Source organism: Carcharodon carcharias, chromosome 2 (assembly GCF_017639515.1).
Source record: "Carcharodon carcharias isolate sCarCar2 chromosome 2, sCarCar2.pri, whole genome shotgun sequence".
NCBI lineage: Eukaryota > Metazoa > Chordata > Chondrichthyes > Lamniformes > Lamnidae > Carcharodon > Carcharodon carcharias.
The window spans coordinates 94,555,898-94,580,440 of record NC_054468.1 but is presented as its reverse complement, the minus strand read 5'-3'; the positions used below and the strand labels follow the sequence as shown (position 1 = coordinate 94,580,440).

General features: G+C 42.7%; 1 protein-coding gene across 2 annotated transcripts in view; it reads right to left on the bottom strand.

Moving 5' to 3' along the window:
* Nucleotides 1-877: 877 nt before the first annotated feature.
* boka (BCL2 family apoptosis regulator BOK a) overlaps nt 878-24,543 on the bottom strand; it is a 38,448-nt gene continuing 14,782 nt past the window's right edge. For both annotated transcript variants that reach the window (XM_041210568.1, XM_041210576.1), the window contains exons 3-5: nt 22,432-22,560; nt 12,228-12,391; nt 878-4,735 (exon numbers count right to left, since the gene is read on the bottom strand). In XM_041210568.1, the coding sequence (XP_041066502.1) occupies nt 4,610-4,735; nt 12,228-12,391; nt 22,432-22,560 (419 nt within the window). In that variant the 3' untranslated portion in view covers nt 878-4,609. The remainder of the gene's footprint in view (nt 4,736-12,227; nt 12,392-22,431; nt 22,561-24,543) is intronic.

Genomic DNA, 24,543 nt, shown 5'->3' with positions numbered 1-24,543 from the left:
CGGCTCTCAGCTTGCTGTTTTAAACTGTGAAAATGTAGGCTCTCGTCTCGTTGTTTTAAACTGTGAAAATGCAGGCTCTCCTCTCGCTGTTTTAAACTGTGAAAATCCTGGCTCTCCTCTCATTGTTTTAAATTGTGAAAATCCCGGCTCTCCTCTCGTTGTTTTAAACTGTGAAAATCCCAGCTCTCCTCTCGTTGTTTTAAACTGTGAAACTCACAGCACTCATCTCTGTTTTAAACTGAAAATTCCAGCTCTCCTCTCGTTTTAAACTGTGACGATCACAGCACTCATCTCGCTGTTTTAAACTGTGAAAATCCCAGCTCACCACTTGCTGTTTTAAACTGTGAAAATCCCAGCTCTCCTGTCGCTGTTTTAAACTGAAGGAATCACATTGCCGTTAACTTTTCAGAGAGTCAATGTTTACCTTTCCTCTCAGCAAAAACAGACAGGAGTCAGTTAAAATAAAGCAGCCTGACTTATCATCCTATTTCTGCTGAAATCCCACTGGCCCTCATTTAACTGAACATGCAGTTCAGTGTCTGAGACACTTGCTGGAAGCCTCATAAATGTCTAAAAATCAGGGTTGCATTTCATCAATGGGACTCCAACTGAATTTAATCCAGCCTGAATGTGGAAGCTGCAGCAGCTTTCCTGACAGGTTGCCGATTGTTGAGAAGAAAAAGAGACCCTCCATGTCAAGTGAGGCCAGGTGGAAAATCATGACCTTCCCTACTTGGGACTCTCGCACAAGACCCTCCCAAAACTCCTCCTCTTACCTGTTTGACAACAAGTCTTCCTCTGGTGTTGCTCAGTGTTGAGACAATCCTTAATGTTTTAATTTGAATGCAGGCTCATTGGCTCGAAAAACAGACAATCATTTGATTAATACTCTTTATTGGTAAAATCAATACAAACCCAACATAAGCAGTGCTCATTCCATCAGTACTGGTGTATAATCACAAGTAAACAACTCATTGAGATTTTGCAAACTGATTCCGCAGACCACACATGGAGCCCTATGCAAACTCTTTTTAGGGTTCCTACAGTTTACTGGTGCATTCCATCATTATACTGTATGATGCATATGGTTTAAGGTAGAGTTAGTATTCAAAGTTAAAATCTAAGTATGTACAGTGACTGTGAGAGTACACCTAGGGTCATGAGAGTCGCCTCCACAATCTTGCACAGTTCAACTTTGTTTATTGTTCGCTGGGCACTCCAGCTGCTTGAATGGTCAGGCTGGTCCTGCAAGTCTATACTCTCATATCTTAAGATATTGTTCCACTCCTTCCCATCACCACTTCTCAGACAAGGTAGTAACTGGCCACCACCTTCTTTCTCATGGTTTCACAGGTTCTTCCCAAATATTTTAATTTGATCTAGTTAACCCTATAATTACACTATCTAGCAATTAATATTCTAGCTTGCTAATATCTCACCTTGCTTACAATTACTAACGGCCAGTAGCTTTGGGCTAACCTAACCTCAAATGTAAGCATGTAAATGCATTTTGCATTCATCCTACTTGAAACTAGTTGGGAGTTAAAATCCTTGCCTGGATGAAAAAAAACTACTGCTTCCAAAGGCCTTGTAGATTATCCGGCTATGTGTGAAATATGATCTGAAGAAGATATTTAAACTCTTGTAAACTTATTCCATCTTTATTAGCCTCAATTTTTTTATTCATTCATGGGATGTGGGCACTGCTGGCAAGGCCAACATTTATTATCCATTTGTACCATCAGCTTGCCATTACAGTTTCTGTATAAAATTCTTGTTTATAAATAAACTTGACTATTACTTTTAGCCTGAACACAATTGTGTGACAACATTGTGTCCACTGACTTTTGGAATTGACGAAAGAACAGAATGGATACTGCATATGTCTCAGGTGCAATGACTTTTTTAAGGCCTAATTATTGTGGAACGCCATATCATATAAATTCAGGGTGGTAGAGATTTTTGCAGCCACTGGCAGAGCTGCTTAAGGTGGGAGTGGGTTGCAGGTCAGGCTCCAACATAGGCAGAACTTATTGATGGCCACCCTGGTAAGGTGCAGCCTCTAAAATCCTGCTCCTGAATTGACTTGAGGTCAGTATGCCTTGATCTGCATATTTTAGGACGGGGATATTGGTACTGGTATACAGCTAGTCCCAGTGACGTTGACCATGAAGCTATCATCGATTGTTGTGAAAACCTATCTGATTCACTAATGTCCTTGAGGGAAAGACATCTGCTATCCTTGCTTGGTCTGACTCAGGCCCAAAACAATGTGGTTGACTCTTAACTGCCCTCTGAAATGGCCAAGCAAGCCACTTAGTTCAAGGGCAATTAGGGATGGACAACAAATGCTGGCCTTGCCCGCATCCCATCAAAGAATAAAAAAGGTGGGTGCCATTTACCTGCTGTGGTGCCTATTTAACCTGCTGTTCTTCATCATGGATAATTCCCAATGGGAAATCCATAGTAACATCCTTTGAATAGGTTAGAGTACTAAAATGGAAGGGGAAAGTACACAATGAAATAATCGTGGCAAAAAGACAGAAAGGGTAGAGGAAAACAGTTCAAAATTAATGTTTTTCATTTATTTCTGCCTTTTTTACTGTGCCTAGCAATACTGTTCACCAGTTTTCAACAGGTATGAGAAGGTGATTGTTGAAAATGGGGGTATTATTTCAGCAATTCATTACTACCTTATTTAAAAGTGCCTTTGTATTGGGGCACCCACTTCACACCGCTGGCATCACCTCCAACAGAAAATACCATTGTCATAAAAAACAGGCAGGGATACAACAAAACAGATCTTTACTTCCGCCCATGGAATTAAGAGGAAATTCTGATTTTGATCTACTCGCTGTGAACACAAGTTAAAAATGTTGGGATAAATCCTGAACCATAACAGTTATATTCTTAATCAGAGGTGTCATTTCTGTCTTCAGACCAGTTCCACGCAATCAATTTTTATGCGGTGAGTTCAGTTGAACCTGTTCAGCTAGTGGTCCCCTGATGAGCCTCCTCTCACAATCAGTGAAGTCAGTCCTGGACTTCATAGGGTGCTCCCAAGGACAAAATACTACAATTTCTTGAAACAGCCTCCCCATTAAGGCACGATAGAGGTTTAGGAAGTCTCGGCAGTTATTTATTTGAAATGCACCTGATAATGTGCCTCTGGCCCCATATAAATGAGATTGGTGAGCCTGCAGACATCAGCCAAGGCATGGCCAGGCAGCTCACTCAGCACAGGATTGGAATTTCAGGCCTCTGTATTCTTGGCAGTGACCCTCGTAAGTCCTTAAAGGGGAAAGGTAGGCGCTCAGGAGGGGATGTGAATAGGAGTGAGGAGATTGGAACCAGTGGGAACAGGAGTACTCTGGCACCACGCACCTTCACATTCAAGAAAATATTTTTTTAAATCCTACCTTTCTGGTGGTGGAATGCAGAGGTCCCTTTTAAGGAACTCTGGTTGGCTACATGTAGACCTGGTTTTTCTGATCGCACGTGGACTGGCACCAGCTGCCTCAGAGCAACCCAATCTTGCAGTGCACACCTCAAACAGGCATTAGGCCTGCTATCTGCATATATAAAGGGTCTAATACCTATTTCAGGAGTGGCTCTGGATGCCTTTTTTATGTCAACTTCAACGTGGCAGTTGCGGCCTGGAATGAATGCACACTTCCTGCCTGTTATATTGACTGGTTAGTGCCTCAAAACAGACACAGTGCCATTAAATTTTTGGGACACAATTTGTATGGAAGGATGAGGTCATTGGGGCAATGTCTGTATTTATACTTGAAGGGTAGACTATGGAATAAAAGCATGGTTTCTGGAATAAGATCTAATTCTGGTAAATGCTATGAAATGATCAAGACAGAGATAACGGAGGATACAGTGACATCAAGAAGGTTTGTGCTGGAAAGATTACTTCCATCACAGTCATTAGCTGGGACATGCAGCTCTAGGGAAGAAACAGTCATAGTAACAAGCCTGCAACCAGAGTACTTCTACAAACACTGGAATAGTAGAATTCTTATTTTCCTAAAGCTGTACAAAAATGTTAAGCTAGGTCTAAATTACAACAGAGCAGCAGAATCGGGTAACAAGACCTTCCAAAGATCTGCCAACTGTTTGACAATATCTGGGTTACTGTTCTGTCTTATATTTTAAACAGGAATTTCCCTGGATTTTTGTCATCGTGCAGCTAATTTGTTGAATCAAAGATGGACCCATCAGAATGACAGCTTAAAAGAAATTAATAAACTACACATTCACTACTGCTCATCCTTGATTCTTCAAGCCAGCAGCCCTTGTAGACAGGAATGCTTCACTTGCAAGCAAGCTGGGACTTCTCCTTTAAATCTCACGGATCAGAATTTTCATACTTAGAAACTGAGACCATTTGGTGAAGGGTCAGTAGAATTCTAATGTCATAATTTCCACTGTATGTTTAGCTAAATGTTCCCTGTTCAACGATGACTCTGAAAGGATTCATATTCCATCCTGCCAAGTTCAGAGTTTGCTTCCAATTGCTGATGTTTATTCAGGCATGCTGTGGATTCTATATTGTGTTAGAAAGGGGCAGTTCACGGTGGCCTCATCTTACCACGTAAAGTCATCGCTCACGAAGCAGGAAAAAGAAGATTGCTTTGAGGAAATGTCCACAGGTACAGAGGACAGAGACAAGCCAATGATCCCGGATGCTGGGATCATTGTTAACCACAGACTTTGTAATGTCAGCCTAGGATCAGAATAGACGAGAATTATTAAGCATCACCTGTTTGGAGCCGCTGAATTCTATTTGAAATTATTTTATTCTCTGTCACGTTACTCAGGTTAGAAATAAAAAGACACCATTGTGTTTAAGCATCAGATAACAACGCCATTTAAGTGACGTATAGAATAAGTGCAGGATGAGTACGGGGAATTGCACATGCTTACACATCTACTGAGCTTGACACCGTAGTTCCATGTTAACACTGAACAACAGCTTGCATTTAGATAGTATCTTTATTATAATGAAATGCCCCAAGGTGCTTCGAGGAAGATCATCACACAAAATTTGACACTGAGCCATATATATTAGCAAAGATGCCTAAAGGCTTGCAGAGGTCTTGGGTTTTGAGGAGGAGAGAGAGCTAGAGATGTTTAGGGATGGAATTCCAGAGTTTAGGACCTAGGAAGTTGAGGGTATGGTGGAGTGATTAAAATTGGGGATGCTCAAGAGGTCAGAATTGGAGAAGTACAGAGATCTTGGTGGGTTGTAAGGCTGCAGGGTGTTATAGAGATGAGGAGCAGCTAGGTCATGGGGGATTTGAAAACAAGGATGGGAATTTTTAAATTGAAGCATTGCCAGACCAGAATACAGTATAGGTCAGTGAGCACGCTAAGTGAACAGAACTTGGTGCTTAAGTTACGGACCGCAAAATTTTAGATCATCTCAAGTTTATAGAGGATGCAAGAGGCTGGTCATGAGAACATTGGAATAGTCGGGTCTGAACTTAAAGATAGGAATGAGGGCTTCAGCAGCAGATCAGCTGAGGCGGACATGGAGTAATGAGATCAATGTGTAAACGAGATATCCCAGAAACCCTGAACAATTAGTTTGTACAAGTACGCCTACATTCCCAGATTCTTTGCAATGCTGCCTGCACTACACAGCTGAGTTCCTTTATACCAAAGGATTTCTTTGCAGTGTCGCATCAATCTATACTCCCTGATGGTAATAACCGTACTTTTCTCTGGCTGTTAAGCTTAAAAGTAGATAAGAGCAAGACCAGTAGAAAACGTTAACTGACAAAACATCTCTATTTCCACACATTTTATGGTGTGTTAAATGGGAGAGTGCTGAACAAAAATAGAAAAGGTACTCCATCTCAGACCCAGCATTAGGCAACAGAACAAGCAGTTAAGAATTGTACTTGCCCCCTCAAAAATTTCTTCCAGCTCTTTAGAACTTTATTCATCCTGAAAGCAATAACTGTATTTGTTTTATAGAAACGAATGGCAAAAACTTGTATTCACTAGCATCTTTAATGTAGGAAAACATCCCAAGGTGTTTTACAGGAGCATTATCAAACAAAAGATGATGCCAAGCCAGAAGATAAGCTTTAGGATGAGCGAACAAAATTTTCATAAGATCAGGGGAGGAATAGGCCATTCGGCCCATCGAACCTGCTCTGTCATTCAAAAAGCTCATGGGTGATTATCACCTTAACTCCACTTTCCTCTCCCCCATAACCCTTGACTACCTTGTCAGTCAAAAATCTGTCTAACTCAGTCTTAAATTTATTCAATGATCCAGCCTCCACTGCTCGTTGTGGAAGAGAATTCCAAAGGCTCAAACCCTCTGAGAGAAGAAACTCTTCCTCAATTCCGTCTTAAATGGGAGACCCCTTTCTTGAATATTGGTGTTATACTTGTGGTTTTCCAATCCACTGGGACCATGGCAAAATCTAGGGAATTTTGGAAGATTACAACCCATACACACACGGGGCTGAATTTTATGCTGATCGGGTGGGCGTGCGCGCGCCCAACTCCATAGGACCTGAAATCGCGCGACATGATGTCGGGCGAGCGTTCTGACATCATCCTGCGCTTGCGCGACATTTTGGTCGGCGGGCATGAGGAAAAGTTGGAAGTGTGCCCACCGACAATTAAGAGGGCAATTAAGTCCATTAACGCCGCAATTGTCTGTCATTTTACGTAGCCCGTCCAACCTTACAGTTGGCGGACAAGCGAATTGGTCAGGCAGCCTTTACATTTTTCATGAGACCTCATCCAAGGGCAGGATGAGGTTTCCGTTATTAAATAAAATAAAAGTAGAAATCTGTGGGCAGCATTTTTATAATGTATATGTTCAGGTGCCTATTTGTGATGCTTGGACATTTTTTTCCTGATGTTAAAAACTTGATTTCCTGAGTTTTGGGTCTTCAGCTCTGCGGCAGCTCTCCACCTTCAGGGAGCTTTCTGTCAGCGCTCACCCTCTTTCCGCCCCTACCCCGGCAGTGCTGAGCTTTGCAGTGCACACTTCACGCTGGCTGGCCGTTAATTGGCCAGCCAGCGTGAAATCGCGGTTGGCAATCCGTTTCCCAACCGGTCCTGAGCCCACTGATTGCAGCCACCCACTGAGCTGAAAATTCAGGCCACTATCTCTGCCGCCACTTCTCTTAAGACCCTAGGACGCAGGCCATCAGATCCAGGTGCCTTATCAGCCTTTAGTCCCATTAGTTTTCCCAGTACTTCTTCCCTAGTGATCGTGAGTGTTTTAAGTTCCTCTCTCCCTTTTAGAACCATAGAACCATAGAAAAGTTACAGCACAGAAGGAGGCCATTCGGCCCATCTTGTCCATGCCAGCCCAAGGACACCCAGGTGCCCTTTCTAATCCCACCTTCCTACTCCCGGCCCATAGCCCTGCAGCTTACAGCACTTAAGGTGCAGATCCAGGTACTTTTTAAAAGAGTTTAGAGTTTCTGCCTCTACCACCAACTTGGGCAGCGAATTCCAGACATCCACTACCCTCTGTGTAAAAATATTCTTCCTCATGTCCCCCCTACACCTTCTGCCACTTATCTTGAATCTATGTCCCCTGGTTCTAGAATTCTCCACCAAGGGAAACAATATTGTCCTGTCCGCTCTATCTATTCTCCTCATAATGTTGTACACCTCAAATCAAGTCATCTCTCAGCCTTCTTTGTTCTAAGGAAAATAACCCCAACCTAGCCAATCTCTCCTCTTAGCTACACTTTTCTAACCCTGGCAACGTTCTTGTAAACCTCCTCTGCACTCTCTACAGGAAGGATGTAATAGCTTTGGAATTTGGTGACCAGAACTGCACACAATACTTCAGTTGTGGCCTCACTAGTGTTTTATACAATTCCAACATTTATATCCTTACTTTTATATTTTATACCTCTGCCAATGAAGGAGAGCATTCCATATGCCTTCTTTACAACCTTGTCTACTTGAACTGTTGCCTTCAGGGACCTGTGTACTTGTACACCAAGATCTCTCACTTCATCTACCCCTCTTAGTATATTTCCATTTATTTTGTAATCCCTGTAACTATTTGACCTCCCTAAATGTATGACCTCACACTTCTCTATGTTAAAATCCATCTGCCACTTTATCGCCCATTCCACCAACCCATCTATATCGTTTTGGAGATTATGGCTATCCTCTACACTATCTACTACTCAGCCGATCTTTGTGTCATCTGCAAATTTCCCAATCGTGCCCCCCATGTTCATGTCCAAATTGTTAATATATAACCCAAACAGCAAGGGTCCCAACACCAAGCCCTGTTGAACACTGCCTGAGACAACTTTCCATTCGCCAGGGCATCCATCGATCATTACCCTTTGTTTCCTGTTACAAAGCCGACCTTTTATCCAGTTTGCCACATTACCCTGAATCCCATGGGCTTTTTCTTTCCTGACCAATCTGCCATGTGGGACCTTGTCAAATGCCTTGCTAAAATCCATGTATACAACATCCACTGCACTACCTTCATCAACTCTTCTTGTCGCTTCCTCAAAGAATTCAATCAAATTTGTGAGGCAAGACCTTCCTCTAACAAATCCATGCTGACCATCCCTGACCAGTCCACGCCTTTCGACATGACAGTTAATCCTATCTCTCGGGATTGATTCTACTAATTTGCTCACCACTGATGTAAGACTATCTGGCCTATAATTGTTTGGCATTTCCTTTGATCCCTTTTTAAACAATGGAACTACGTTTGCATTTCTCCAGTCCTCCAGTACCTCCCCTGTATCTAGTGAAGATTGGAAAATCATCCTCAGAACATCTGCTATCTCCTCCCTGACTTCCTTCAGCAGCCTCGGAAACAATCCATCTGGCCCTGGTGACTTATCAACTTTCAAAGATTTCAACCCTTCAAGTACTTCCTCTCTCTTTATGACTATCCCGTCCAATATCTCGCAGTGTTCCTCCTGGCCTACTATATCTACATCCTCCCTTTCCTTTGTAAACACGGAGACAAAATATTCATTCAAAACCCTTCCCACAGCCTCTGTAACTACACACAAGTTTCCATCTTAATCTCTGATAGGTCCTACTTTTTCCTTAACTAACCTTTTAGCATTAATGTATTGGTAAAACATCGTTGGGTTATCTTTAACTTTACTTGCTAATCTTTTTTCTTGCCCTCTCTTTGAGTTCCTTATTTCCTTTTTTACTTCGTTCCTGCATTTCTTGTATTCGTCTAGGCTATCTGCAGTGCTTAGTTCTTTGTGCCTATCGTACGCTTTCTTTTTCTGTTTGATCTTCCCCTATATTCCTCCAGACAACCGGGGGGGGGGGGTCTAGATTTGACAGTACCATTCTTATTTTTGTAGGAGACATGTTTACTTTGTGCAATTAGGATCTCGCTTTTTAGTGCTTCCCACTGGTTGTCCACTGTTTTATCCTCCAGCAGTGCTGTCTAGTCCACCTCAGCCAAGTCCCTTCTCATTTCTGCAAAATTTGCCTTCCCCTAGTTCAAGACTTTTACTCCTGCCTTACCTCTGTCCTTTTCCATGGTAATGCTAAATCTAACTGAATTGTGATCACTGTCCCCGATATGGTCGTTAACTGTCACTTCATCCACTTGCCCTTCTTCTTTCCCGAAGACTAGGTCCAGAATTGTATCTCCTCTCATTGGTTTTGTCACTAATTGGTTGAAAAAATTTTCCTGGACACACTGTGTGAATTTTTCTCCCTCAATGCCCCTTATATTGTTTGAATCCCAGTTGATATTAGGATAGTTGAAGTCTCCTACTATTATTGCCCTCTTGTTCTTACAAGCAGAAATTTGCCTACATATTTGTTCTTCTATCTCCCTTTCACAATTTGGGGGTCTGTAGTATACTCCCAGTAGTGTGACTGCCCCTTTTTTACTTCTAAGCTCAATCCATAAAGCCTCGTTTGTTGACCCATTTAGTATATCATCCCTTCTAACAACCGGAATTGATTCTTTAACCATTAGTGCTACCCCCCTCTTTTTTCTATCTCCTACTCTATCATGTCTGAAGACTCTATAACCAGGGATATTAAGCTGCCAGTTTTGTCCCTGCTTTAGCCAGGTCTCCATTATAGCAATAACATCCTGCTGCCATGTGTCTACCTGTGCCCTTAACTCATCTACCTTGTTTGTAATACTCCTTGCATTGAAGTATAAACAATTTAACCCTGTCAATTTCCCTTGCTGGACACTTTGTAAACTTTGCTTCTCCCGTAACTCCATATCTATCACAACGTCCCTAGCTAATGTTCTACCTCCATTTTTCTGATCTGAATCTGACCTATCGGATCCTACTCCTGGGATCCCATCCCCCTGCCATACTAGTTTAAATACTCCCCATCAGAACTAGCAAAAGCCCCCGCAAGGACACTCATCCCAGCTCTGCCTGGGCGCAGCCCATCCAGTTTATACAGGTCTCACCTTCCTCAGAACCAGTCCCAGTGCCTCAAGAATCTGAATCCCTCCCGGCTACACCATCTCTCCAGCCACGTGTTCATTTGGTCTATCCTCTTATTCCTGCTCTCGTTAGCACGTGGAACTGGGAGTAATCCTGAGATTACTACATTTGAGGTCCTGCATTTTAATTTATCTCCTAAATTCCTGTACTGAAGTTGCAGGTCCTCATCCCTTAGTTTACCTATGCCGTTGGTACCAATGTGTACCACGACCACTGGCTGCTTACCTTCCCTCCCCAGAATGTCCTGCAGCCGCTCCGTGACATCCTGGACCCTGGCACCTGGGAGGCAACATACCATCCTTGATTCACATTTGTGGCCACAGAAGCATCTGTCTGTGCCCCTAACTATTGATCTCTGCTTTTCTATTATTCTTGGGTTGCATTTTGCATCTCTACTGTGAAGACAGATACAAAATATTTGTTCAAATCTCTGCCATTTCTTTGTTTCCCTCTAAGGGGCCAATGCTCAGTGTTGCTACTCTTTTCCTTTTTATATATTTGAAGCTCTTACTCTCTGTTTTATATTTCTTGTTAGTTTCTCTCTCATACTCCAATTTCGCCCTTTATTTTTGTTAAGTCATTCTTTGCTGGTTTTTAAAATGTTCCCAATTGTTTGCCAATCTTTGCAGCATTGTACGTATTTTCTTTCAATTTGATACCATCCATAACTTCAAAGAGTTAAAGAAGTAGATTTTAAGGAGGGTCTTAAAGGAGGAGAGAGGGGTGAAGATGTTTAGGGAAGGAATTCCAGTGTTTAGGGATAAAATGAATGACTGTGAATGATGGGGTGAAGGGAGGCAAGCCCTCAGAAAAATGCAGAATCCTTGGAGGCTTGAAGGAGGTTATGGAGATAGGGAGGGGTAAGGCTACAGAGGAATTTGAACATTGAAGGAAGGATGAAAATTTTTAAACTTCACAATAAAAAAATCACTCATCCTTCATGTATGAGCAGGTATCGTTTCAGAACTTGAATCCTTATCCAACGTTGGAAGGCAGGGAAAATAGTTACTCAGAGTGAGAACCCTGCTTGATTTTTCCTCTCTAATTCCAGGGGCATTGAAGCAATCTTTAAGCGCCTAACACTGCTGTAACAGCACCAGTGATAAAACTGGGATCTTTCTGAGCTGAAGGCTTGATCACATGACAAGTAATCATTGCATTCTTCTTCTTGAGTTCACTGCCTGAAGGGAGGTCCGACCCACAGTGCAGAGATCTCCACCACAGATTGGGCAAGGAAGCAGGTCCCAAATCCACCCCAGCCAGAACAGGGATTGAACCCTGTGCTGTTGGCACCAATCTGATCCATACCAGCCATCCAGCCAACTGAATCAACCAGCCTCCCCAGCCCTCAAGGAGTCCAAGTTGTTGTAGCAACATACACTTTCACATGCATATTGTAGCCTGGAGATATGGATAGTGATGATAGAGGCTCCAATTTATTTCCGTCACATGGCTGACCAGGAATCTCTCCCACTCTTACCACCTGCCATTGGCGTGTGTTGGAAGGATTTACAAGTTGATATGAAACCTGTTTGGCTGTGTTATGAGCACAGCTTCCTTGGCCATCAAGTTCTGGAGTGGAACTTCAACCTGGAGTTTCTGACTTAGAGGCAGGGATGCTGCCCACTGCGTCACAAGACCTCCAATCATTGCATTAGCTGATATTTATTAGGGTGAAAATCCTTATTCGATGCGTTGATGGGGCCAATATTATTATAAATATTAAAAGCAACTGAAAAGATTGTCTCTTACCCATCCACCTCGCCTTTTAAGCCATGTCACCAGTGTTTTCCGGACAAACTCTCCTAAGCAATCGACTATCGTGTGTACCATGGCATGCTGCCCCTGCTTCACACAGTCAATGGCTAGTCCTCCAGCTACAGCATACAGGGCCACCACCTTCCCCCAGGTTATACCTACACAACAAAAATACAGGAGTGTTGAACATATAGGACCATGAAGATATACAAGACAATTCAACATATAGAACCCTGATGTTTTTCTGAAGATTGATATCTACACACATTATTTCCCTTTATATGTGAAGATTTAGAATCCTAGAATTGTACAGAACAGGAGACCATTCTGCCCATTATGCCTGCATTGGCTCGCTGAAAGAGCTTTCACTATTTCCTTGCCCCTCTTCCCATAGTCATTTCAACTAAACATGGAAGGCTCTGTGCAAAGCCATCACGTAAATCAATGGATGTGAACCCATTCAGTGCATTGACAAACTTCTAGGGATCTTGGCAAATACTCACACCCTCCCTGCATTCCCCTACAAACACCCACACCCTCCCTGCATTCCCGTACAAATACCCACACCCTCCCTGCATTCCTCTACAAATACCCACACCCTCCCTGCATTCCCCTACAAACACCCACACCCTCCCTGCATTCCCGTACAAATACCCACACCCTCCCTGCACTCCTCTACAAATACCCACACCCTCCCTGCATTCCCCTACAAATACCCACACCCTCCCTGCATTCCTCTACAAATACCCACACCCTCCCTGCATTCCCCTACAAATACCCACACCCTCCCTGCATTCCCGTACAAATACCCACACCCTCCCTGCATTCCTCTACAAATACCCACACCCTCCCTGCATTCCCCTACAAATACCCACACCCTCCCTGCATTCCCCTACAAATACCCACACCCTCCCTACATTCCGCTACAAATACCCACACCCTCCCTGCATTCCTCTACAAATACCCACACCCTCCCTGCATTCCCCTACAAACACCCACACCCTCCCTGCATTCCCGTACAAATACCCACACCCTCCCTGCATTCCTCTACAAACACCCACACCCTCCCTGCATTCCCATACAAATACCCACACCCTCCCTGCATTCCTCTACAAATACCCACACCCTCCCTGCATTCCCCTACAAGTACCCACACCCTCCCTGCATTCCTCTACAAATACCCACACCCTCCCTGCATTCCTCTACAAATACCCACACAATCCCTGCATTCCCCTACAAATACCCACACCCTCCCTGCATTCCTCTACAAATGCCCACACCCTCTCTACAAATACCCACACCATTCCCTGCATTCACCTACAAATACCTACACCCCCCTGAGAATCCCCTAAAATTGCATCCAGTTCTGGTCACCAGATGTTAGGAAGGACAAGGAGGTCCTCGATGGTGCAAAGAGGGGGTTTACTAGAATTCTTTCAAGGATGAGGGAACTTCGCTACGTGTTTAGGTTAGAGAAGCTGGGATTGTTCTTCTTGGACCAAAGGAGATTGAGGGGAGATTTGACAGAGGTGTACAAGATTTATGACAGGTTTAAATAAGAAGAAATACTGTTCACAATTGCTAATGGTACAACAACTAGGGGACACAGATGTAAGGTTTTAGGCAAGAAATATGGGGCAGGGATGTGAAGGAGAACTTTTTAATGCAGCGAATGTTAATTGCCTTGGACTCTCTCTCTACAAGGGGTGATGGAAGCAGAGATGTCACAATTTGAAAAGGAAATCGAATATTAAGTGAAATAAACCTGCAGGGCTACGGGAATAGAGTGGGAGAATGGACCTGACTGGATGTTTCTACAGCAATGGACTTGATGGGTCAAACGTCTTCCTCATTGTGTCATAATGACTCTATGGGTAGAAATTTCCCCCCATCAGGGGAGTTATGAAGCGGGGGGTGGGGGGTGGTGGGGAGAGCGTGAACCCGATCCCGATTAGCGCCCCTGATCAGTGTCACACTGCCATTTTATGTGGGTGGGCCTTAACGTGCAACCAAAATCGCTGAGCAGGCGGTGGGGAATTCCCTGAGTAGGGGCCTGTGCTCCTTCGTGCATGCGTGTGGAGGAGCGCAGAAATCTCCCTGAGGCACAGAGATGCTCCTGTGGATGAGGTTTCATGAAAAATGTGAAGGCCACCTGGGCTCTTCGCCTGCCCATCAACCTTAATGTTGGACGGGCAGTATTCTTAGCAATTTTAATTACTTTCTTAATGGCCTTAATATGACTTTGACAGTTCGGCGGCACTGAACTGACATTCTAAATGACATTGGGACGCACGCCTGATGTCACTGTGCATCATATTACACGTCGGCGAGCGGGCCCCACCCCCGCTTGCCAACCCAAAAATTCTTCCCTATGACTTAGCCTAGCTTCACAGCAGCTTTCAGTTTAACTTGGTAATGAGTGTGGTACTGAGCTGATTTTAAACTTGGGATTGAAGGAGCAATTTTTACACTGAGGTGATGCTGCAGCATTTGGATTTGTGTGCACATTAAAGGTGCTGTGTGCGTGTTTCATACCTTTGAATTATTGTTGAATTGAAACCTTTCAAAAAGCAGAAGAGCTTCACTGGGTGAAGGGAGAATAACATTGTTCCCCTGTGGGAAGTCTTGGCTTGAGTGAGAAGGTTCTCACTGACTGCATGGATGGAGCCAAACCCTGAACCATCTGGAGATTCCTGGCTAGCTCTCTGTAGCAAACCTCCTCCCTACAGATTATCAGCTTGTTCCACAGACAGTCGGAAATAAATACTTAGGAAGTCGTTCAGTATGTTCCTTATACTCGGTCTGTTTGTATAAGGGGCACTTATTTCGACCATGCACCCTAACCTGTCCTTCTGCTCTAATGTGTCTCCTATTTCTCTCCCCTGGTTTAATAACTTTACATATTTTAGTTTTTATGTTATCTGTGGAGCCTAAAGTAAAATTTCTGATTGTTTCTCTGCTCTCTTCCCTTTTGTTTGCTTTTGAACAATTATATATACAACCTTTCCCACCTGAGATATCCCCCCACCTCCACTTAGTTTAAAGTCTTTGTGGCCGCCCTATTCACCCTTTCCACTCGGACACTGGCTCTAGCCTATTTCAGATGGAGTCTGTTCCAATGCTACTGTTCCTTCCTTTTCTAGTACTGGTGCCAGTGTCCCATGAAATGGAACCCCTCTTTCTCACACCACTCCTTCAGCCATAAATTGCTTTTCTCTGCAATAATCGCAAGGGGCTTGGATAATAATCCAGAATGATCACCCTTGAGATCCTGTTCTTCAATTCAGCTCCTAGTTCCTTGTGTTCTCCAAACAGGACTTCTTGTCTACTTTTCCTATGTTATTCGTTCCAAAAAGGGTCACAATGATTGGATCCACCCTTCTCTCTCCCCCACTATCCTTTCAAGCTTTACTCAGCAAGTGGTGGGAATATCGGCTCACTACCATATGGAGCGGATGAAAGAAAAAAAGATTTGCATTTATATAGCACTTTTCAAGACCACTAGACATTTCAAAGCGCTTTACAGAACAATTAAGTATTATTTGAAGGTAGTCACTGTTGTAATATAGGAAATACAACAGCTAATTAGCACTCAGCAAAATCCCACAGCAAGGTATAAATGACCAACCGTTTTTTTTTGGTGATGTTGATTAAGGGATAAATATTGGCTAGGATACCAGGGATAACTCACCTGCTCTTCTTCGAATTAGTGCCATGGAATTTTTTACTCCCAACCAAGCAGGTAGATGGGGCCTCAGTTTAATATCTCATCTGAAAGATTGCACATTGCTCTCTCAGTACTGCACTGGAGTGTCAGCCTTGGTTTCTGTGCTCAAACCCAGGAGTGGGGCTTGAAGATGAAATCTTATGATTCAGATACGAGTATGCTACCAACTGAGCCATGGCTGACACTAACATGGAGGTGAATAGTTTAGATGCATTTAAGGGGAAGCTAGATAAACACATGAGGAAAAAAGGAATAAAGGGATATGATGATATGGTGAGATGGAATAAGGTGGGAGGAGGCTTGTGTGCAGCAGAAGCACCAGCATAGACCAGTTGGGCCAAATTGCCTGTTTCTGTAAATATATGTAATTCTATGAACTCAGATTCTGCAATGTAACTACGGTGATCTCAACACAGGAGTACTAAATTGGGTGCTGAGGGAGCGAAGGGACATGGGGATAGTGTGGAAAGGTAGAATTAAGGTGGATGATCAGCTATCATCTTGCTAAGTGGCGGAACAATCTCGAAGGGCCAAATGGCCTACTCCACCTCCTAATTCTCATGTTCTTATGTTCTTACAGGAGGTGTTCATAAATAACGTGATCCCATAGGACTCTGGGCTTGCACTAGATGCAGTCAAACCACAAACAGAGAGAAATAAACAGCCAAAACTTTAATTTCAGCTTTCAAAAATTGCACTTATTGCAAACTAAATGTTGTTGGCATTGTACATCTCGGTCAGCTTTCTCCTCATCCTCTTTTGCTCCAAGGAGAACAACACCAGCTTACAGTGTATTAGTGTGCTTTATGTGTATTGGTGTGTCACAGTGTATTATAAGATCACAGAATCATAGCATCATCACAACACAGGAGGCCATTCAGCCTATCCTGTCCATGCCAGCTGTGTACGATGGCAACGCAGCTGGTCTCACTCCCCCATCCTTGCCTCGTAGCCCTACAAATCTTCTCTTCAGATATTATCTAATTTCCTTCTGAAAACCACAATTGAATCTGCCACCACCACACTTTCAGGCAGAAACATATGTGGAGGAAATGTTCCATTCCTCAAATGCAGCAAAATTATAAACACAAGGGCGCCAAGGGTTGCAAACTCTAGTTGGACGTATTCCTAGAGATTTCATCACATGACCTCCCACCCCCACGCTCCCGCCACTGGTCACCCAACATGTCCATCCCCGTGATGCCTTGCCTACTCACACTAATTAGACATGAACAACCTCTTTGTTATCTGATTGGATGATTCTTGACTATCAGTCAAACAGCCTTTTGTCGTATCTCCAATAGTTTTATATCTAATAAGCAAAAACATTAAATGAAAACAAAAATAATTACACAATTTCTTTTAATGCCACTGTGATTTTTCTCCTGCATTGGCTCATGACAGTGTCCTAGAGATTAATCTTCAACTCCAAGTCCTGAAGTGTTGGCAACCCTTTATGGGGAGATAGTGACGTAGTGGTATTGTCACTGGACTGGTAATCCAGACACCCACGGTAATGCTTTGGGGACCTGGATTCAAATCCCACCACAGCAGACGGTGGAATTTGAATTCAATAAATATCTGGAATTAAAAGTCTAATGATAACCATGAAGCCATTGTCTATTGTCGTAAAAATCCATCTGGTTCACTAATGTGGAAGGCAGATTTCCTTCCCTAAAGGACATTAGTGAACCAGATGGTTTTTTATGACAATCAATGATAATTTCATGGTCAACATTATGGAGACTAGCTTTCAGTTCCAGATTTATTAACAATTCAAATTCCATCAGCTTCCATGGTGGGATTTTAACCCATGTCCCCAAAGCATTAGCCTGGGTCTCTAGATTACTAGTCCAGTGACATTACTACTACACCACCATGTCCCCTATAGTTTGACATCAGTAGTAGGGAAAATGTTAGAATCTATTATAAAAGATGTAATAACTGGACATTTAGAAAAGAATGGTAAAATTGGGCAGAGTCAACATGAATTTATGAAAGGAAAATCATGTTTGACAAACTTGTTGAGATTTTTTGAGGATATTACGTGTAGCATTGATAAAGGAGAACCAGTAGATGTGGTGTATTTGGATTTTCAGAAGGTTTTTGATAAGGTCCCACACAGGAGGTTAGTAAATAAAATTATAACGCATGGGATTGGGGGAAAATATACTAGTATGGATTGAGAATTCATTAACAGACAGAAAGCAGAGAGTAGGAATAAACAGATCATTCACAGGGCAGCAGGCTGTTAATTGTGGGGTACCACAAGGATCAGTGTTAGATCCACAGCTGTTCACAATCTGTATAAATGATTTGGACGTGGGGATCAATGGAAATATTTCCAAATTTGCTGATGACATCAAACTGGGTAGGAATGAAAGTTGTGAGGAGGATGCAAGAAGACTTCAAGAGGACTTGGACAGGCTAAGTGAATGGGCTAGAACATGGCAGATGGAATATAATGTGAATAAGTGTGAAGTTATTCACTTTGGTAGAAAAAAACAAAAAGCCGAATATTTCTTAAATGGTGAGAGGTTGGGAAGTCCTTTGTAACATAGTTTTCTTTAAGCTGGATATACTGGACTTCTGCAGTGTTAAGTACTCTTAAGTACCTAAAGGGACCTGGGTATCCTTGTTCATGAGTCACTAAAATTTAGCAATCAGGTGCAGCAAGCAATTAGGAAGGTGAATGGTATGTTGGCCTTCATCACAAGGGGATTTGAGTACAGGAGTAAAGATGTCTTGCTGCAATTGTATAGAGCCTTGGCGAGACCTCACCTGGAGTATTGTGTACAGTCCTGGTCCCCTTATCTAAGGGGAGATACACTTAACATAGAGGGAGTGCAATGGAATTGTCTTCTGAAGAGAGACTGGGGAGACTGGGCCTGTATTCCCTTGAGTTTCGAATAATGAGGAGTGACCTCATTGAAAGTTACAAAGTTCTTACAGGGCGTGACAGGGTGGATGTAGATAAGATGTTTTCCCTGGCTGGTGAATCTGAAGCCTCAGGATAAGGGGCAGGCCGTTTAAGACCGAGATGAGGAGGAATTTCTTCATTCAGAGAATGGTGAATCTTTGGAATTCTCTACCTCAGAGGGCTGTGGAAACTCAGTCATTGAGCATGTTCAAAACAGAAATCGATACATTTCTGGAGACTAATGAATATGGAGAAAGCGCGGGAAAACAGTGTTGAAGTAGATGATCAGCCATATCTAACTGAATGGCAGAGCAGGCTCGACAGGCAGAATGGCCTACTTCTGTTCCTATGTTCCAATGATCCAGGACATCACTGCAGGAATTCTTCAGGGTCCAACCATCTTTAGCTGCTTCATCAATGACCTCCCTCCATCATAAGGTCAGAAGCTGTGATGTTTGCTGATGATTGCACAATGTTCAGCACCATTCACGACTTCATCAGATACTGAAGCAGTCCATGTCCAAATGCAGCAAGATCTGGACAATATCCAGACTTGGGCTGACCGGTAGCTAGTAACATTCACGCCACACAAATGCCAGACAATGACCATCTCCAACAAGAGAATCTAACCATCTGCCCTAGTCATTTAATGGCATTACCATCGCTGAATCCCCCACCATCAAAAGTCTGGGGGTGACTGCACTGGACCGGCCATATAAATACTTTGGCCACAAGAACAGGTCAGAGTATGGGAATTCTGAGGCAAGTAACTTGCCTCCTGAGTCCCGAAAGTCTGTCCATCATCTACAAGGCACAAGTCAGGAGTGTGATGGAATACTCTCCACTTGCCTGGATAAGTGCAGCTCCAACAACACTCAGGAACAGGATAAAGCACTTTACTCAATTGGCATCCCATCCACCAAATTAAACATTAACAGCCTTCACCACTGACGTACAGTGGCAGCAGCATACAAGATGCATTGCAACCACTCAAAAATGCTTTTTCAACAGCACCTTCCAAACCCACAACCGCTACCACCTTGAAGGACAAGGGCAACAGATGCATGGGAACACCACCACCTGCAAGTTCCCCTCCAAACCACACACCATCCTGACTTGGAAATATATTGCTGTTCCTTCATCGCCACTGGGTCAAAATCCTGGAACTCCCTCCCTAATAGCACTTGGATGTACCTACACTACATGGACTGCAATGGTTAGAACCATAGAAAAGATACGGTGCGGAAAGAAGCCATTCAGCCCATCGAGTGTGCGCCGGCCAAAAAGAGAAAAAAGGAACTAGCCGCTCATTTTAATCCCACTTTCCAGTACCTGGTCCGTAGCCTTGCAGGTTACAGCACTTCAGAGGCAGATCCAGGTACCTTTTAAATGAGTTGAGCGTTTCAGCCTCAACCACCAACTTAGGCAGTGAATTCCAGACGCCCACCACCCTCTGGGTGAAAAATGTTTCCTTCATGTCCCCTCTAATCCTTCTATCAATCACCTTAAATCTATGCCCCCTCGTTATTGACCCCTTAGCTAGGGGAAACAAGTCTTTCCTGTCTACCCTATCTAGCCCCCTCATAATTTTGTACACCTCAATTAGGCCACCCCTTAGCCTCCTCAGGAAAACAACCCTAGCCTATCCAATCTCTCCTCCTTGCTACAATTTTCAAGCCCTGGCAACATTATTGTAAATCAAAGAAGGAGGTTCAAGAAGAAGGCTCACCACCACCTTCTCATGGGCAATTAGGCTTGGGCAACAAAGGTCAGCCAAATCAGTGATGCCCACATCCATTGAAAGAATAAAAAAATTCTTCAAGTTGTAATAGTCTTGCAACACAATGACCTTTCAACGCCCTACCCAGCATTATTTAAAGAGCTAGCCAAGGTACAAACTTCAGTGAAATGTAAGCAACATAAAGAAACTCTTTTATTGAGCAATACTTGCCATTGTAACACATTGCACTGGTTGAAATCCAGCTCTCAGTGACGAATAATTATGAAGTCTCAAACTTCATTAATTGGATGAACAATTACTCTATGGCATGAGGGAACTCAAGAAAGAGAAAACATGAATAATCCCTGGCTCTCTATCTAGTCTATCTAAAATAAATTTCTAAATGACACACTCAAAGTCAATTTCTGTTCAGTTTGATGGGAACTCCAAACTCATTGGAAAATTCATATGTGACCAGAGAACACTGTTATTGTATGCACTGTACTATATCAAGTAGGTAATTTTCATAGTCATAGAATGTTACAGCAGAGAAGGCCATTGAGCCCTTTGTGCCGGTGCAAGCTCTCCAAAAGAGATATCCACTTATTCTCATCCCCAGTATGTGCCAATGGCATTTCTGTCTCAACTATCAATGCAAACATCAGACCCACACATCATTTGAGGCAGAGGTGGCCACAGAACATGGCCACTAGTGGGCTAAGCAGATAAAGCAACTGTTTGAAAGAGTATTTAGATGCTGTGGAAATTACTGTGTAACATAGGAATACGAGGAAGCCAATCAACCGCTCTAGCCTGTTCCACCACTCAATTCGATCATGATTGATCGGTATCTTAACTCCATTTAACCAACTTGGTTCCATACCTCTTAATCCTCTTACCAAACAAAAATCTATCAATATCTATTTTGAAATTTTCAACTGACTCCCAGCATCAACCAGTTTTTGGGCTGGAAAGTTTCAGATTTCCACTAGCTACTGTGTGATGAAGACATAAACAGGCAAGTCTCTACAGTAATTAAAAACAGAAAATGCTGGAAAAAAAACTCAGCAGGTGTGGCAGCATCTTTGGAGAGATAAACAGAATTAACATTACAATTCTATATGACTTCTTCAGGGCATTTTCTGTTTTTATTTCAGATTTCCAGTGTCTGCAATGTTTTGCTTTTATTTAACTCTCTACAGTATCTGGACTGGGAGCTATTTCATTATTACACATGAACGATTTGGCAAGCCTATATCTGAATTATAGGGTGCAACGACACACAATGATACCTGCAGTAATTAAGGAACCAGAGATAGAAGATAAACACCAAATGATCAGAAATGCAGTGATAAATGCATTGAAAAATTAGAGATAGGCAAATGTTACTTGCAAAGCTGGCATATTTTGCTTGTAGCGTAGCTCAGACTACAGCTCCTCATCTGTTACCAGTTTAGATGGAGATATGTCAAACAGAAAAGTCACTTCACCACAGGAAAGGGAAGACTGATGGTGCAGTCACATGGGTTTCTCTACAGCTATGTCATGTCTCAGTATCAGATGAGTCTGGAAGCAGATTGCTTTTCCGTGCTGTTCCGTAATTTACTGCAGGAGAAAAAACAGCAGGAACGCAAATTTGTACAAGTACCTAAACCTGCAAAAGGAACCACAAGGAGATCCAAACGAGATATGAACCTGTGTGGATAGTTAGGATTAATGATGTACGTTTATACATAGAACAGATGTTGCTCAACAGTATAAGTGCAGTTGGGAGCAGCATTCCATTCCCACCTGTCATATACACAACTGAATTAACATTGCTGGAATTTACCTGCAGAAAAAAGCTCAGTGGCCACAGCCAGGAATGCATCTGACACAATGCTTTCAGAACTGACCGAGATATTCAACTGTTTCGCAATGTTCCTGTAGACATTTGGTCTGATGTACTCCAACTCGTCACCTAGCGAGAGAGAGAGAGAAAAGAGAAATTCTGCTATTTGGTGTATTGCTTGCTGAATGGGAGGAATGAAAGCAACAGCTTAAATCACAATCAGAAGTCTATCTGTTGGTGAAGGTTTGTAACACTGTACCTGGGGCTCCATTCAAATTGAAGAAAAAGGGAGAAAGTAACAGAATCACCTTTCTTGTGAGTGTTACTTTATTGTTCAAGATAGAAACATGGAGGTGTAAAACATGCTGTCTGGTAACTCAATTTGCTGGCCAACATGAAGCTATTAATTCAGATCCTAGACCTACCTGTCACTTCAAATCATGGAATCATACAGCACAGAAAGAGGTCATTTGGCCCATTATGTCTGTGACGTTAATCTTTGGAATTCTCTACCCCAGAGAGCAGCGGAGGCTGGGCCGTTGAGCTGAGATAGACAGATTTTTGATCACAGGAGAGTACAGGGTTATGGGGGGCAGGCAGAAAAGTGGAGTTAAAGCCATAATATTATTGAATGGCAGACTGGGCCCAAGGGGCCAAATGGCCTACTCTTGCTTCTATCTTTTGTGTTTTTATTTTTAATCGATGGTTAATTGCTCTTAGAATCTGAGGACAATTGGAGTTTAATTGCTTTTAGGTAAATTCTGAGAAGTTAAAAAGAATCTCTAGGAAATAACAGGTTTTCCTTCTCTGTATTTTAGCAAGTGTGGAAAAAACCATTCAGCCCATCAAATTTGATGCAGAAACTTTCAGTTGCACAGGATTCCAAAAGCTCTCACCAGGAATTGCCCATTGTAGTGTCAGGTCTCTTCATACCAACTCCATGGCCTTAGAGAAACAGTTTGTACCTCTACACTACCAGTTACATAGAAGTGAACAGAAAAAAAACAGGCCATTCAGCCCAACTGGTTTATGCAGGTGCTTATATTCCAAGTTAGCTCTTCATCTCAACTCTCATGTGCTTATCTAGCTTCCCCTTAAATTAATCTATGCTATTCACCTCAAAGACTCCCTTTGGTAGTGAGTTCCACATTCTAACAACTCTCTGGATTGCTTCTCCTGAGTTCCCTACTGAATTCATTAGTGACAAGCTATTTATAGCCCATACTTTTAATCTCCCCCACACATAGAAACATCTTCTCTATGCTTACCCTATCAATTTCATTTCATTGTCTTAAAAACCAACATCAAGTTACTCCTCTGCCTTCTCTTTACCAGAGAAAAAAGCCTCAGCTTGTTCAATCTTCCCTGATAGTTATAACCTTTCAGTTCTGATATCAATTCCTCAACCTGTCCACAAACCAAGAGCAATACATGTTGGCAGACAGCCATTTCCAGGCTATTTAAAGGGTTCATTATAGCTACAAGAATGAAAACTTGGAAGCAACTCTGTCACTGATTTTTAGTGCAGTTATTTCTGTATTTTCGCTCCTTAATCAGGGCATGTAATTCACCAAATTTAAAATCCTCTACCTGCTGCTGTGGGTGTTACAAAATTTTACCCTGCCACTAGAAACTGCTACTCCCTTTCACTTCCTGTGCTTTCACCCCTCCCTTTTAAGGTACAGGTACTGCTGTAGGCATGAAAGATTCATACCTGATAACCTTCATTGTACTAGAGCTGATTCCCACTGTCTCAGTTACAGTAATTCAGGATATTGGCCTTCCAAACTTGCCTTGCATAGCAAGCAAGGGTCCTGGGAGCAAAGTGCAACAAATTAACTCTATTTAGAAGTCTATTCAATTTGTTGATCAGCATTTCTGTGCAAAGTAATTTCCTGAGACCATGCTGTTGATCCTGGCATTAATTTCCATATTCAGAGCTGGTGAATTACACGCCCTGATTTAGATTAAAAATTAACCCTAGGTTTCTTTCTAAAATTGCCTCCTGTTTCCACCTTGGACAGAAGGTATCATTGTTAACTGTATATCAATTGTGGTTAATTCTATGCAGATGGAGGGCACTGATTGGGTTGTTACTTGAGCACATCGCCC